Here is a 14333-nt window from a genome sequence, read left to right on the forward strand (position 1 = left end):
TAGCAGCTAATGGGATACACTTTAGAGATGATATGGTCAAATGGATCAATGACAGTGTTCAGCCCGTGTACCAAAACTTTAGCTGAAGAAGGTCATACAGCCATACACTTTGAAAATCTGTGTCTTTGTATCAGACTTTTTCACTGTGATGGCCTTGAAGCTTTTGTTTCAGTCAAAAATGCAAGCATATTAACTCTGTTAGACCTGTGGATTCAGATGGTTACATTTTCAGTGTAGACTGATCATGGCTTTTTGAATCACCCATGAAGGGGTAGGATTTCAATGGATTGCCCTCAAGATCTTCATTTATTTACTGCATTTAAATTATGCCAGTAATTGAAACGATAAGGGCACTGCCATGATACTTTTTTGACAATCACATTTCCTGTAACATTTTAAATCATGTTGAGCATATAATACCCATTTACCTCCTCTTTCAATGAGAGAGCACTAACCTTTGGTATTCTTAAAAGTCTTAGTGAACAGTATATCCCAGCATTATGTTTGTTGTCCCTCTCCTTAGGATCTGTACTACTCATGCTGTTCCTGTGAAGCATAACCAGCTTAAATAACTGAAGTGAACTTTGGCTGTCCTGACATGGAATTGAACCTGTAATTTGTAATCTTTCTTTTTTCCAGGAGCATTTTTACTGTCCTAGGAAGGCACAGCCCAGCATCTGAGAAATGCTGGTAATGGAGACTGCAGTAGGAAAACTGGGGGAGAGAACTTGGGGTATCACCAAGTCACCTACAGAAATCCAAATCTGAAGTGCACTATGCTCTTAATGATGTATGGGTGGAATATCCAGTAGATGGATAAATATTGCTATGGGCCTAGAGACAGGCAGGGCAACCTTGTTCTGCTTATATCAGAACTGGCAGCACTAGAGGCTTCTTGCAGGCTCTGTGCAGGTCCAGACATGGTATAAACAAACTCCTGTACTTTGCCTGATAGTGCAGTCTTACAGCTTCCCCCTTAGTGCTGTGTATAACAGCCTGCGAGGGTGTTAGCTCTAGCCTGATATATTTGCATGTGCTGACCTGTTGTGTTTTGTTGATGCCCTCCACAACCTGCAGTTCCACTGATCTTTTATCCCCTTTCCTTAAAAGTTCTTTCTAGACTACACATCATAGTATTTTTAGTTATTTTAGTTTTATTTTTACTTTGTGTATAAATTTCACAGCAGGCCTTTTTATTACAGCTTGCTTCCTTTTAAAGTTCAGTACAAAAATAACCTCGTATGTGATCTAGAAGGAAGGGATTATGTGGGAAGTAAAAAATAAAATAATCATTCACTTTTGCCCACTGGCTTTCATGGAAATGTGCTGGGCTTGAACCTCTATTTTGCAACAAGTTTACTGAACTACTCTACAGGAGCTACTTTAAATTGTTTTGGTCATTGAGAAGTATTTTTATCTGACAACATTTGACTTTCTTGATATATTTCTAAGCCATCCAGCTTCTGTGAGTTGACCTTGTCAAGGTGTACATGAAATCAAGATGAATTATTTTGCTGTCTTCCTACAAATTTAAACAGCTGGTCTGTCAGTGATGTGATGTAAATTACTTCTATAAATTGTCTCTTTTATTTTTCAATGCTTTCTGAAAATTCTTTGGAAGATACCTTCCTGTTAATATAGCAGATCAGCACAGCTTTTATGTTTATGCATTATTATCCTAAAACTAATCAGTCTTTTGACAAGAGTTGTTTCAAGAATCTCATGAGCTTAGAGCATTGTGTCTAAGTGGATGCTGAGCACTTTTGCTACAATAGATGTTTAGTTCAACTAACTACTTCAGCCAGTACAGCATCTGTATAAAGAGGTGAGTCCCCTTCAGCACACAGTACATGCTTCTTGCCCTGAATCATTATGTCAGAGCTGGTTTCTTACAGGTACATTAAAGCAAAGCCTTTCAGGGTAATAGTTTGAACTCTCACACCCTCATATTAGCCTGTTGGTGGTGGTGACACCAGCATGTATCTTATAGCATATGGTTCCTTCAAGGAATGCAGTTTGGCTTCTTCCTTTACAAAATTTGATGTATTTCTAGAATCAGTGCCTTTACTCACTGATCCTGCCAGGTACAGAACAGACCCTCAGAAGAAGTGGGGCTTTAGCACATTGAAGAGAATTCACCTCTATTTAAATTTCTTGGACAGGGGTGGATCTATCAATCATTCATCTACATGCACATCTTTGCTCATTTCCTAGAACTTTCAGCTTCTTCTCTTTATTCTTTCACATTTTTTCATCACTGATTAAACTTACCACTTAAACTTCAACAATTTAAGCATGTAGTAATCTACTGCTAATATTACAGAATGGAGTACTCTTTATGGCTAGTTACAGCATTAATGATCTTTGAAACAATGGGCCTCAAACTGTTTAAATTCCATCCTTTTTTCTTTTTAACGGTTTCTGTCTTTGCAAATGTACACAACTTTTTTAGATATTTTTAAGAGCAAGGCCATGGTGCTCTGCTGTAATCTCACCATCCCTAAGTGTTCAGTGTATAGATTAGAAATGGAAAATAGGGTTAGGTGGGGCTTGGCAAGGTCATTTAACCCATTTACCTTCTCAAGGGTAAATTAGTATTTGTCAGTAAATGTCATTTACCTGTTCCTAAAGAACTGTCTTTGGAGACATTTTACAGTATTTCCAGGCATCTATTCCAGCACTTAATTCCATTACCAGTAGAATGTTATTACTGAATAGAAGTACCTCTTGCTGCAATTTAAAAGCTGTACTTCTGATCCACCCACAATGGAAATCCATTTCCTCCTGATGGCTCTTACATTCTCAAAGATTATTATTATGTTTCTTTCTCTCTGCATGACTCCCTATGCTTCAGCTTTTCCCTGATAACTATATTTAGTCCTCTTATCATTTCCAATGTTTTCCTCCATATTCCCTCTGACCCATTGTGTTACTGAATGAAGAGACCCCAGACTGGGCACTGTGTTCCATCCACAGCCCATCAGTGCCTGAGTAGAAATGTTAATTCATGTGTCTAACAGTCAGTGCTGTTGCTTGTATGTACTAGTTTGTAGTTTGGCTTTTTGCTTGCAGTGGGGTAGAGTTAACATTGAGGCTCCTCACCACTTTCTCAGTGGTGCTCTTCAGTCAGTTTTGAGGTACTTGCACACTTGGCCATTCCAGAGCACAAAAATTTGCAGCCAAACTGTCACCAAACTGCTGGGTCTGAAATCCATTTCTACCTGGTTTGTCTCTCTGATTTTCCAGTATTATTTTTTATCCTAGTGGTGCCCTTCAGTGTTCTTTCAGATCATCCTCATGCAGCAGATTTAATGAGATGATGAGATGCAACTCTTTTCTTTCATCTATTGGAAATATTGGAGAGTATTTGACTTGAGACAAATCCTCACTCAATGTATTCTGGTCTGAAAATGGTAACCATGCTGTGATGATCCAAGAGGCTGTTTTGCACCTTTAGCACAGAAAATAACTTTTCCAGGCCTTTGCATTTTTCTTTTAATGATGTCATGACACTATGTCAAAAGTCCTACTGAAAACAAAATGCAGGATGTCTTTGGTTCTTTCTATACACAAGACCTGTTACTGCATTGAAAAATTAGCATCTTCTATTTTCAACAAATCCACACTGGCTGTTACTTGTCTCCTTGCTACCTCAGAAATATATTCTTGTAAACTTCCCTTAATTAATTCTTCCAATATTTTCCAGTTCTTTGAAGCTGTTTTGCCTATAATTTTATTTTTTTTAAACTTCTGAATGAAGTCTCTTCTCTGGTTGTACTGATTTTGCTTGCTATCTGCAGGTTTTCAAAGTCTATAGAATTTCTGAGATTTGTTAGTTGAAGTGTTTCAGCACAAGTTCCATTGGACCCAGCTTCTATCAAAACAGCCAAGTTACTTAAGTGCTCTCTAACAGTGTTTCAGTGTAACCTAACCAGCCTTCTCACCATTTTTTTCATATCTGCAAATCCTGCTTTTATAAAAATACCTGGACCCTGCTTGAGTGAGTCAGAAACATCATCCAATACTCAATTTTATTTTTAAAAATCCCTTTTCTTTTTTCCCCTAAAGGCAAAATTGAAGTTTCCTGTGACAACCTACAGCATACTACAGTACCTTTAACACAGCCTGCCATATACATAGAAAACAAAGATCCAATCCCTGAAGAGCAGGTAAAAAAAAAAAATTAAAAAAAGATCATTTAAAATAATAATTGGGGATTATTTGCTGTATCCATTGTTTTTTTCAGTTGCTTGTGCAGTGACCTTGTTGTCTTGCCAAGACAGACAAGTAAGTGGCCAGTGCCACTTCAAAATTGGACTTGTAGTAAAAAAAATTGTGTTTATCCCTTGTGCTATTCCATGCGGAGACATTCCCCATCCTGGAAAAAAGAGCACTAGTATTGATTTCTGATATATATATATCATTAGAAATGAGTGACCAAAGGAGAGCAGCAACACAAGTCAGAGTAATAAAAAGTGAGAATTGCTGTATGTATATGTAATAGTCCTACTCTTGCTGGATAAACTGACACAGCTGCAAAAGTGACAAGCTTGAGCACAAATCATCCTGCCTTCAGTTTGCTTAGTCTCTGCATTTTGGTATCTTTTTATTGTAACACTGAACAATTTTGTGTTGTTTGAGGAACTCCTGGGTGATGGTTGGGCTGTCTTGAAGAGAGGTGGCCCTCTTCCATTCCAGAACTGAGTGGCAAATGCATTCTGAAAGCACAGTGAACATCCATGCTCTGCTTTGTCCCTCCCTTGCCTCTCCCCAACATCTCTCTAGATGTTTTTCCATATCAAAAATCTGGGACTAATTACTTTATTGAAAAATTATTGTAACATAAATTCTGCTCTGTTTTTTTATGCTTGTAATCCAATATATTTAAAATTGGAAGAGAAGTTTTTTATTCTCTATATCCTCTTCATAAGGATTTATGTAAGTTAAATTAGCAAGATGCCTGACTACCAAGAATTGGTTACAGTGTGAATTTTAAAAAAAAATAACCCCACATTAGCATTGCTTATTTTCACGTGTAATTATGGAAAAATAGCCTCCCATTTTCAAGCTATATCACTTGATCCTATTTGTCTATGAAGGTAAATCTTGTTAATGAGTAGACTTGCTCCAAACTCATACAGGTATCACCAAGAGCAGTATCAGGTCTGCTGGCTGTGCTCAGACAGGGCTCCATCCTATTACTGTGGTTGGCTTGATCATGAGTCAGATTGTAGGATTGAGTCCACCCTGACAGTGAAGATCAAGAGTTTCTTCCTTTCTTTCTTTAGGAACTGGAAGCATATGTTGATTATTCAGATACAGATAATGAATACAAAAGGGAAGATTTTTACTGCTTCTCTGAAGAAGAAAGAAAGAGGCAAGAGCGAGAGAGACAGGAATCTAAGAGGGTGTTACAAGAATTGAAATCTGTACTAGGATTCAAAGCTTCAGAAATTGAAAGACAGAAATGGAAACAGCTACTATTCAGTGAACATGGTAAGCATTTCTTTTGAAAATTAATTCCTTCCTTAGAAAACATATATGTCTGTTTGCTATGAATTTCTGACTATGTTAGAATTCAGACACTGCTTAGCTGTAGTAGTATCTTTGACAGAGCTGTGTAGTCTTAGTTGCCATTCCATCTCTTTATATTTTAGTAATCATTTTACTATATATTTATATTAACTCAAAGAAGTGGGAATTTGGCTTTAAACAAAACACTGAGCTAAAATATTAAACACACAAAAATATCAAGACAGCATAAAGAAAGCTGTCAGGATATAAACCATGCAGATTGAACTGACTTTCTTTCATGGCTTTCCAGTAAATATGAATTTTTATCAGGGTGCATAAATAAATTATTTTTCAGAATTTAAAGAAACCAGCAGAAATTATCCCAGACGTACAAAAGTATATAGGTTAAAGTGAAGAGCTAGACTTGGAAATACTAGAGAAATAAAATAGTAGAATTGGCTTTTGTTTCATGAGAAAGTGAATTCAGAATATGTTCCCAAAAAAAAAAAAAACAAAAAACCACAAACCATCTAAGAAGAGTTGATTCCTCTCACTGCTTGAGCTATTTGATTTACTGTCTTTTAAACTGACAGAACTTTGTCCTTTCCTTTTTCTTATTTTCATTTCTTCTTCTTAAAGAGAGGTTAGGGAAAACTTTCTAAAAAGTTTCATGTTCTATGTTATGAAAAACAATCCTCAGGTCTGGCAGCAAGGATATCCAAGGATTCTGTCTGTGACAGGGTCTACCAGAAAAATGACCATGGATTGCAATTTTTCAGTACTTACTAGGAACACAAAGTAACAGATCATACCTATTTATGAGACTGTCTATTTTCACATCAAGCCATCAAATATATCTGTTCTTAACAACTTTTTTCTTTATATCCATTAAGCTACCACTGTAGTAAAAGACATCATTTGACCATTGGTACTGATTTCTCTTCTAGTTGCATTAAAAACCCCTGAGACATCAGATTGCACCAGAGTCTGCTCAGGAGTAGGAATTCTGTATTATCCCTCTGGTGTTAGATACGACACCACACAACTCTTCACATAAATTTCTTCAAGTCTTCCTTTCCTAAATGTTGGAGGAAGAAGTGATCCTACCTCCAGTTCAAGTGTTGACAGACCTAGTGGAACTCTTGCAGAGAGAGTTTTTATCAGGAGAACTTGCCTAGGATATTTCCTTACTTAAGCAACTGATACGTATCCATATCAACATATCCTCAGGCCATCTGTGGCCATAGCTGGAAAGAGTCAGCTGACTCCTGTAGTTTGCAGTAACTGTACACCAGAAAGCCTTTGTGGCTCATGTTGGTTCCTTTTCTTTCCATGTATAGATATTATATTGGTTTAGGATTAGAGATAAAAGGGTGAGGAGGGAAAAAAGTATGATTTTTCTCCAGCTGCATAGGAGTAATTATTGATTATTCCCATCCTTTACAAACCTGAAAGACATGAGGGGAGTTCATGAAAGTAATTAATATTGTCTCTTTTTGGCTCAGATTGTATGTGTCTAATCTGACAGACTGGTATGTACACCAGATATACTATCTTCTACTGGTTTTTAAGGAAATCCTTCAATATTTCTTCAAAAGAAAAACAACTCAGTAAATATTATATCATGGACCCTGGCATATTATGGTATAATTTATCCAAACACAAGTCAGTCCTTAAAGAGACATTTTTGTGATCTGCACTTTTCACATTTCTGATTTGCCTTATCTTGAAGATTGAAACCCAGAAAGGTTCATATTCTTGTCTCTATTGGCCAAAGCAAATGGATGGCAATGACACCACTTTTCCATAGTCCTCTTGAATCTTGCTTTTACAGGGCAATCAAATTCCAGAAATCTTATGTTTTCCTAACTTGTGATTATTGTGGAAAAAGATCTTGAAATATTCAAAGGCTTTAATCTGTTAGCCAAGGCACACAGCTAGCCATTCTGACTTGTCCTAACAAGGACATAGGGTTTTTGGTTTGTTTAGGGAGGGGCTGGTGAGGATTTCCACATAAGAGGTCAGCTCCAAACAAGTTGATATGTCTTAAGAACACAACATGAAGTCAATTGGAGATGATAGGTTGGATTCCAGAAGAAAAAAATATCATCTTAGCAGACCACTAGACTAAAGCAAGTTTTCCAAGTCCCAGTACCGTGGTAATATTTCTTGCAGTCTGTGTAGTAGGTAGTTTATGGAAGTATAGGCCAGCTTATGTTTCTGGTCCTTTGGCCTTCTGTTGAGCCACGACATGTAAGTGCTTTAGAAAAGGTCTGCTAAGTTTTTAGTAGCTTCATTTCCATTTGTCAAACACTGTAAAACAACTTTCTTCTGCTGCAAAATCACTTCTAGCCTTTCCCTAACCTCTCCCCTGCAAAAAAGTTCATTCTGTCAGTGGTTGTGTTGTATCCAGCTGTTTCCTCTTCTCCCACCTTGTCCATACAACAGTTGTTATATAGCTGTTTATCAGATTTGGAAAGCCGTGCTCTAAAAATTGATGAATTTCACCCTGTTTATTAATTAATCAACTCTACAAATTGGCCAGCTATCTATTTATTTTTTGAGAAATTTTGCCTTTCAAAGTGTTCTTTGGAGAAAGTAGGCAAGAATTTTGCTCCCAAATGGTAAGATTACTGTGCATATTCCTGTCTCTTCAAGCAAATGGGCAGAAATAAGTAGCAGCATATTTTTTACAAGACAGGGGAAGAACCACTCCATAAACAGCTGAGACAAGTCCAGTGCAGTGCTCCTTTGGTATATAAGGTTTTAAAGCAAACAGTACAGTACACATTCAATGCCACAGTATTTCAGTGTGCTAATGACAATAATGATCATTATGACAACCGTACTGATGTGCCTGCCTTCAGCTAACTAAAGTGAATTTTGCTGAAATACGATGTGGTTGAAAAATCATAATCCATAAATTTTGTTTCCCATGCAAAGTTTATGTATTTCCCAGAGTTATTTTCATCTCTGCTTACAGGGGTAAAGTCAGAATGGAATTAGAAAGGGAAATGCAACTTGGGAATCTGCTGTTGCCACTCTCATTTATGTTCGTGCTGCTACTGTAATGGAGCTGCTGCAGTTTAGGGAATCTGTTACTTGGAAATGGACATTATATCGTTTTCTTAAAATGAAAGACGTCTGTTCTTCAAGGAGTGATTGTATCAAGTTACACTAACCCTTAACACTGGGAGGAGAGACTTCCTGGCAAGCATCCCGTTGCTGGCAATGGGACTCACTGCTGCTACTAACTTCAAGAGAGGCTAAATTAAACCACATTTTATTTGTGAGGACACCTGACCTGACTGTGTGGCTATGTGTTGTATTTGTATGTTGTGGTGTATGAGATCAGATATTGCTTATAAGGACTCTTTCATGTACCAGCTGTCTTTAGTGGATTAGGTAAACTGTTGTTCAGAAGAAGACAGTTTAATCTGTATGCAGTACAGTAGTTTTACTTGGGTTTTGCTTTAACACTGAATACATCCTCTGTGTTTGATGCTGGCTTTAAACACCATCAATTTTGTGCTGTCTCTTCACATCATAGATTTTAAGGAATAGTTACACGTAGCTGTCACATTTCATTTTGGCTTTGTGATTAGAAAACACTTTTATTTTAAGTTTTGGTGTGGGTTGTGTTTCTGTTGGTTTGGGATTTTTTTAAGTAATTTTAACCCTTATAATCTTGCATCTTTTCAGGCAAATAAATTATTTATATATAGCAGCTTTCTTTTAGTTATTTAATTTTTTCCCCCTTTTTAAGCTGCAGTGAAACCCTTGTCTCCTGTAGAACCATTGAAGCTACTAAATAATGAGGGATCACATATGAATTCAGATACAGAAAAGCAGAACTGCAGCCAAAGTTGTGATGAATCTGAAGAAAAAGACTCTAATCCAGAAGTGAATGCTGCTGATAAAAGCAGGACAGAATATTTGTATGAAGATCCTGAGGTGGAGAAAAACAGAGACAATACTGCAGATAAAGATGTTTCTACGGGGGCTGAAGAAAGAATGTATTATCAGTGTGAAAGGGATGCTGAAGAACTCAAGCCACGAAGTGTGGATGCACTAGAGGCTTCACAGCCTCCCTCTAAGGATGCATTACATTCAAAAATCAAAGATAGACTGGCCCAGCTCCACATATCAACAGATTTTAACTTCACATCTGGTCTGGCTGCACAAGTTGCTGCCAGGTCTTTCACTTTTACTACAATGCAGGAAGAGACTTTTGGAGATGATGGGGAGGAGGAGGAGGAGGAGGAAGAAATGACACAGGAGAATGAAGACCTTGTGGAGAACTGTGAAAATGAAGAGAGAGGCTCTGAAAGGGAAGGAAAAGTATAAGTCTGAGCTGAACTTTATTAAATCAACAGCAGGCAGTTTGATGGAAAAATCTAAGGTTGAAGCTGAAAATACTGATGGAAAAAAAGGAGACCTGAATATAATACATCATGTTCCCTAAGACTGATACACTAAATAGGACTTCTAAGTATATTGAAAATTTGCAGGTAAGAGAAGTTTAGGCTGCATCCAAGAAATAAATGGCTGCTCCCTTTTTAAAATCCTAGTAATGGGGAATTTACTTTTTGTTTTCTGTTTTATTTATTTATATTATGACATATTGTAGTTGTTTCTAAAAAGAAAAACAATGTTTTGATTTACAACAGACTCCATTTTTTTGCTCTCTGATTCTTTTGTCATGGTATCAATGTTTGTTCCAACAAAAGTCAGGACATTTCTTTTGGAAAAACCTGAACTGTTCCCTAATCTTCCTCCACTACTTTTGTTTCACTTTTGGTGTCTGCAGTGTGTTAGCTAAGTCACGATAGGCATTTGTGATTCTGCAACTAGTGATGTGGCACCCAGCTAAAATGTAGAATTTTTAATAAAAACTTGAAAGAACTAGTATTTGATGTGTCCTGGGGTATGGGGCTGAAATAGTATAGTCATGCTTCATATTAATGTTTATTTAGAATTTTATGAAGGGTTAATAAATGATTTCTATAAGTAGTAATTCATGTTAGAGAAATGTGTTGCAAGTAAATTTTAGGGAAGGTTATAAGCACATCAGTAGAAAGTACTATAGACAGCTAGAAGCTGTATGTTGGATTGACAGAGATGAGAAGTAAACACCTATTTATTAAGTCAGCTATTAATTGTTTGTTAACCTTTTGTAAACTGAACCTTAATGTAATTGTTTGATTTGATATAATGATCAACTGTAAATTTTTGCTTATATCCTGAAGTAATTTTCTTAAAGGAAATTATCTGAGAGCTTAACAACATGCAGTATTTTGCTTTAACACCATACTTGCTTTTCACTCATGTTTTTTCACTTTTCCTTAGATCACAAATTTAACCTGTGAGATTAAGAATCCATGAGAGAACTACGTTTGTGTATTTTGTTTCTTGTAACTTAGTTAACTGATGATGAAGTCTGGATGTTTGGTATGAGGTTATGCAAGTTGTCTTTTTTTTCTCTGTGGTGGTGTTAGAAGGAGCAGGAAACTGATGCTCACCTCACAGAAGAGCTGGTTAGTGGTTTCATTGTCCTCTCTTCCTTTTGTTCTCTGACACAAAATGAAACTCTCGTGTCTCTAATGGCACAAGCACCACTTCTTTGTGTGAAATACTCTACTTGGACCTGGATACACTTCCAGGACCTGCATCAGTTACTTAGAGAATTTATTGTATTTTTCAGATTCTATTGAGTAAAGAGCTTCTTAGATGCTGGTAGTGCAGAGCAGTATCTTTCCTAGGATGGAGTCATGGAAAGTGGGGAAGGTAATGCAGATCAGCAGATTAGGGCGGAACTCTAGACGGTACATCAGAAAACAAGTGTTTTCATTCAACTCCCTGGCCTGTGTCAGTGATTTTGCATGAACACTGTGAAATATGTGGACTCTTCACAGATGGTAAAGAGAGAAACATCAATTGATAGAGAAGGGATTATGACTTACAGTGTTCTTTCACTGTATAATGCCTGTCTTCTCCCTCACACACAGGTTTTGGGAAGAGAACGTTTTGCTGTTATTCATTGACCAGTAACACTGTGTTCTGAGTCCTTTATTTTGTGTGACTGGAAGCTGAGTGGTTGATGTCTTGAGGAGGTTGTAGAAAAATAATGAGATGCTTTTTGTAGTGTATTCAGAAGATAAGCTTCCTCTTAGTGGTAGAGTATATTCTTCTGTAACTAAAGATTAGGCTAAGATGATGAAACACTTTTATTTTCTCTGTGGTAAGCATTGTTTTTTCCAAGTCTAGAACAGCTGCTTTGGATAGATTGTGTTTGAAGCATTGTCCATGCTTCTGAAGAAGTCTTCCTCATTCTTGACTTGAGATCCTTGAGTTCACAAAGTGCCCAGATATTTTTTGTTCCTAGCTAATTGTTCTGACAGCCTAAATATATCTTCCATTAATATTTTTCCATTAATTCATTCACCTTCTTCTCATGATCTGATGTTGTGTATCCCAGAAAGGGTACTCCTGAACTTTTTCTATGGTATCCAAATCATACAGTGTGTATGGCTATGGTACCAACCTGGAAATATGATCAGATTTAGGATATTAATTATCACTCTCCTCACAGTTTCAGATGAAGTCAGTAGTAGCCTGAGTTGGATTGGTATTGGAATTGGTGACAGATCTCACATTTATAAAAGCTGCTATCTCTTTATTCCTTTGCTGCAGTCCTTAGTAAAAAATCCTGGAGAATCTACCTTGGTGGCTCATTTGAGGCCTAGTTTTATTATATGCTGGTCTTGGTAATGAAGCTGGCCTAAAATTACCCATCCAATGTGAGTTGTTTATTTTCATCCTGCAGATGTGTCAACATAAGGTTTTGTGGCCATGTTATAAACCAGTTCATGAGTCCACCTAGGTGAAAGATCGATCCTTTTTTAGGCTTTTTTGCTTTTCACCATTCTTGTGAGAGAGATACAGTAACAGCAGTTACCTCCAGTCAGCTGTATCAGCACATAGTGTGTTGCTGCCCTGAGACTCGGGCCAGCCAATTTACATTATTGGCAAAGATGGTGTAGTGTAAAATTACAGCTTTGACATTAGACATGGCTATGATCAAACAATGACTGTTTGGAGGAAGTTCTGATCCTGCTTTGAACAAATAGATTTTCTACAAGCAATTAACTGATTTCCATGGTCTTACTTAATGCAGTCTTAGAAGTTGCCTGTATGAACACCTGGACTCACTTGTTTTCTCTGCCTCTCATCACCTCTGTATAAAACAGCCATCAGGTCATTTATTTTGATCTATTTAATATTCTCCCCAAAGAAAAATATTGCTCACAGTGTACAGCATACAAAGCCTGACTTCTCTTTATTTGATAATCAGGTTCCATCTATGTATGTCATACACTCTGTTATGATCCAGATTTCCTCATAATTATGTCATTTGAAATGACTGTACATACATGCTGTAGGTTCCTTCATGAACCTGACAGAGTTCTTGGCATAATTTATTGCTGCCTTTAAAATAATGTTTATGAACACACCGAAGTGTGCATTAGCTCTAATGAGTTGTCTTAATATATTGAGCATGTTAAGGTCTGAGTGCTGTTCTGTGTTCTTTGGCTTGTAAGCCAAGATAGGGATTTTTGTGAAAACAGAACATTTGCTTCTTAGAGCTTTGTAACTTTGTGAAACATTTAGCAAGAAGTCCATACTAAATTATGGGTTATGACAAAGAGTATCAGCAGCCAAAATCCTTTGTGAAGAGCAGAGCTAACAATACAAGCATTTTCCCTATACCATTTCCAACTAGTAGTTCTGTGAAGTAAAGAAACAAGTAATTATGTAGGTAAATAATTTCTTTTCCTTCTATCCTTCCTGGAAAGCACTCCAAAGACAATATTTGTTTCTTGGATTGGATTGCAGTCTAGCACTGCATCTTTTTATATTGCTTCACTTTACAGCTAAAGGTCTACCTAAAGGCTTAAATCTAGGCAAAGATCTGTGATGAGAAAATAACTTGTCCCTTTTGTTAAGTCTGTGTATTCATGACAGAAATTAAATGGTCGTGTCATGGAAGGAAATGTAGAGAGTTACAGATAAATAGAGCATCTTTCAAATGCAATTAAATGTGCCTCTGACAACTACAGGCAAGATTTGCAAATATGAAGGCTTCTGCCATCAGTCATAGAAATGAAACAGTTTTACTCCCAGCAGAGGATTGCTGGACATAACTGAATCTTGTACTTAGATTTTTAAATGCAATATGAAATCTGGTAGAGTAGCCAGTTTTACTGAGATTTCAGACTTTGTCCTGAGGCACACCTGTCTCTGTGTAAATGTTTGTTACAATATTGGAAATTTTATGCTTATCAGAAGTGCAAAATCTGCAACTTTCTTATTAATTTGTTTGCTAATAAAAACCCAGTTATATGATGGACTGCTTGGAGTTGTTTTCTCACACTGAATTTTGTAATATTGTAGGTTATCCCTTTCTTCTTTTTTCCCTTTCCTTTTAACAAACAAGAGGATAAAGTATACTAAATTGCCCTTGTCCTTTAAAGTGGTTTGTGAAGGGCAGCTGTTGTTCTGCAAGTGGCTTGTTCCCAGGGCTAATTGCTTTTTTAGAATTAACAGGTTTAATGCCATCTCATCTGAAAAAGCAAGCCGAGTCTGAGAATGGCACTGGGCAGTTTAAAGGGCCAGGCTGCTCTGGAATCTTGTGACAGGGACTAAGCAGATGCTGAGAGAAGACTATTGGGTAGTGATACTTCTCCAGGCTTTTCCTCAGCAATCTGTGGCTCAGGGACTTCGTGACCCAGTGGTGGTGGATGTCAGCTTAACAGGTT

At 37.1% G+C, this 14333-nt stretch overlaps 1 protein-coding gene across 4 annotated transcripts in view; it reads left to right on the plus strand.

The window, feature by feature from the left end:
* Positions 1–10425, plus strand: part of VEZT (vezatin, adherens junctions transmembrane protein) — a 47324-nt gene extending 36899 nt beyond the window's left edge. For 2 of the 4 annotated variants that reach the window (XM_079303227.1, XM_079303226.1), the window contains exons 10-12: positions 4069–4169; positions 5289–5496; positions 9281–10425. In XM_079303227.1, the coding sequence (XP_079159353.1) occupies positions 4069–4169; positions 5289–5496; positions 9281–9861 (890 nt within the window). In that variant the 3' untranslated portion in view covers positions 9862–10425. Of the gene's footprint in view, positions 1–4068; positions 4170–5288; positions 5497–8497 lie in introns of all 4 variants that reach the window. The other 2 variants (XM_079303229.1, XM_079303228.1) reach the window with 2 other exon arrangements.
* The last annotated feature ends 3908 nt before the right edge of the window (positions 10426–14333 follow it).

This window comes from Erithacus rubecula (assembly GCF_903797595.1).
Source record: "Erithacus rubecula genome assembly, chromosome: 4".
NCBI classification, from domain to species: Eukaryota; Metazoa; Chordata; class Aves; order Passeriformes; family Muscicapidae; genus Erithacus; species Erithacus rubecula.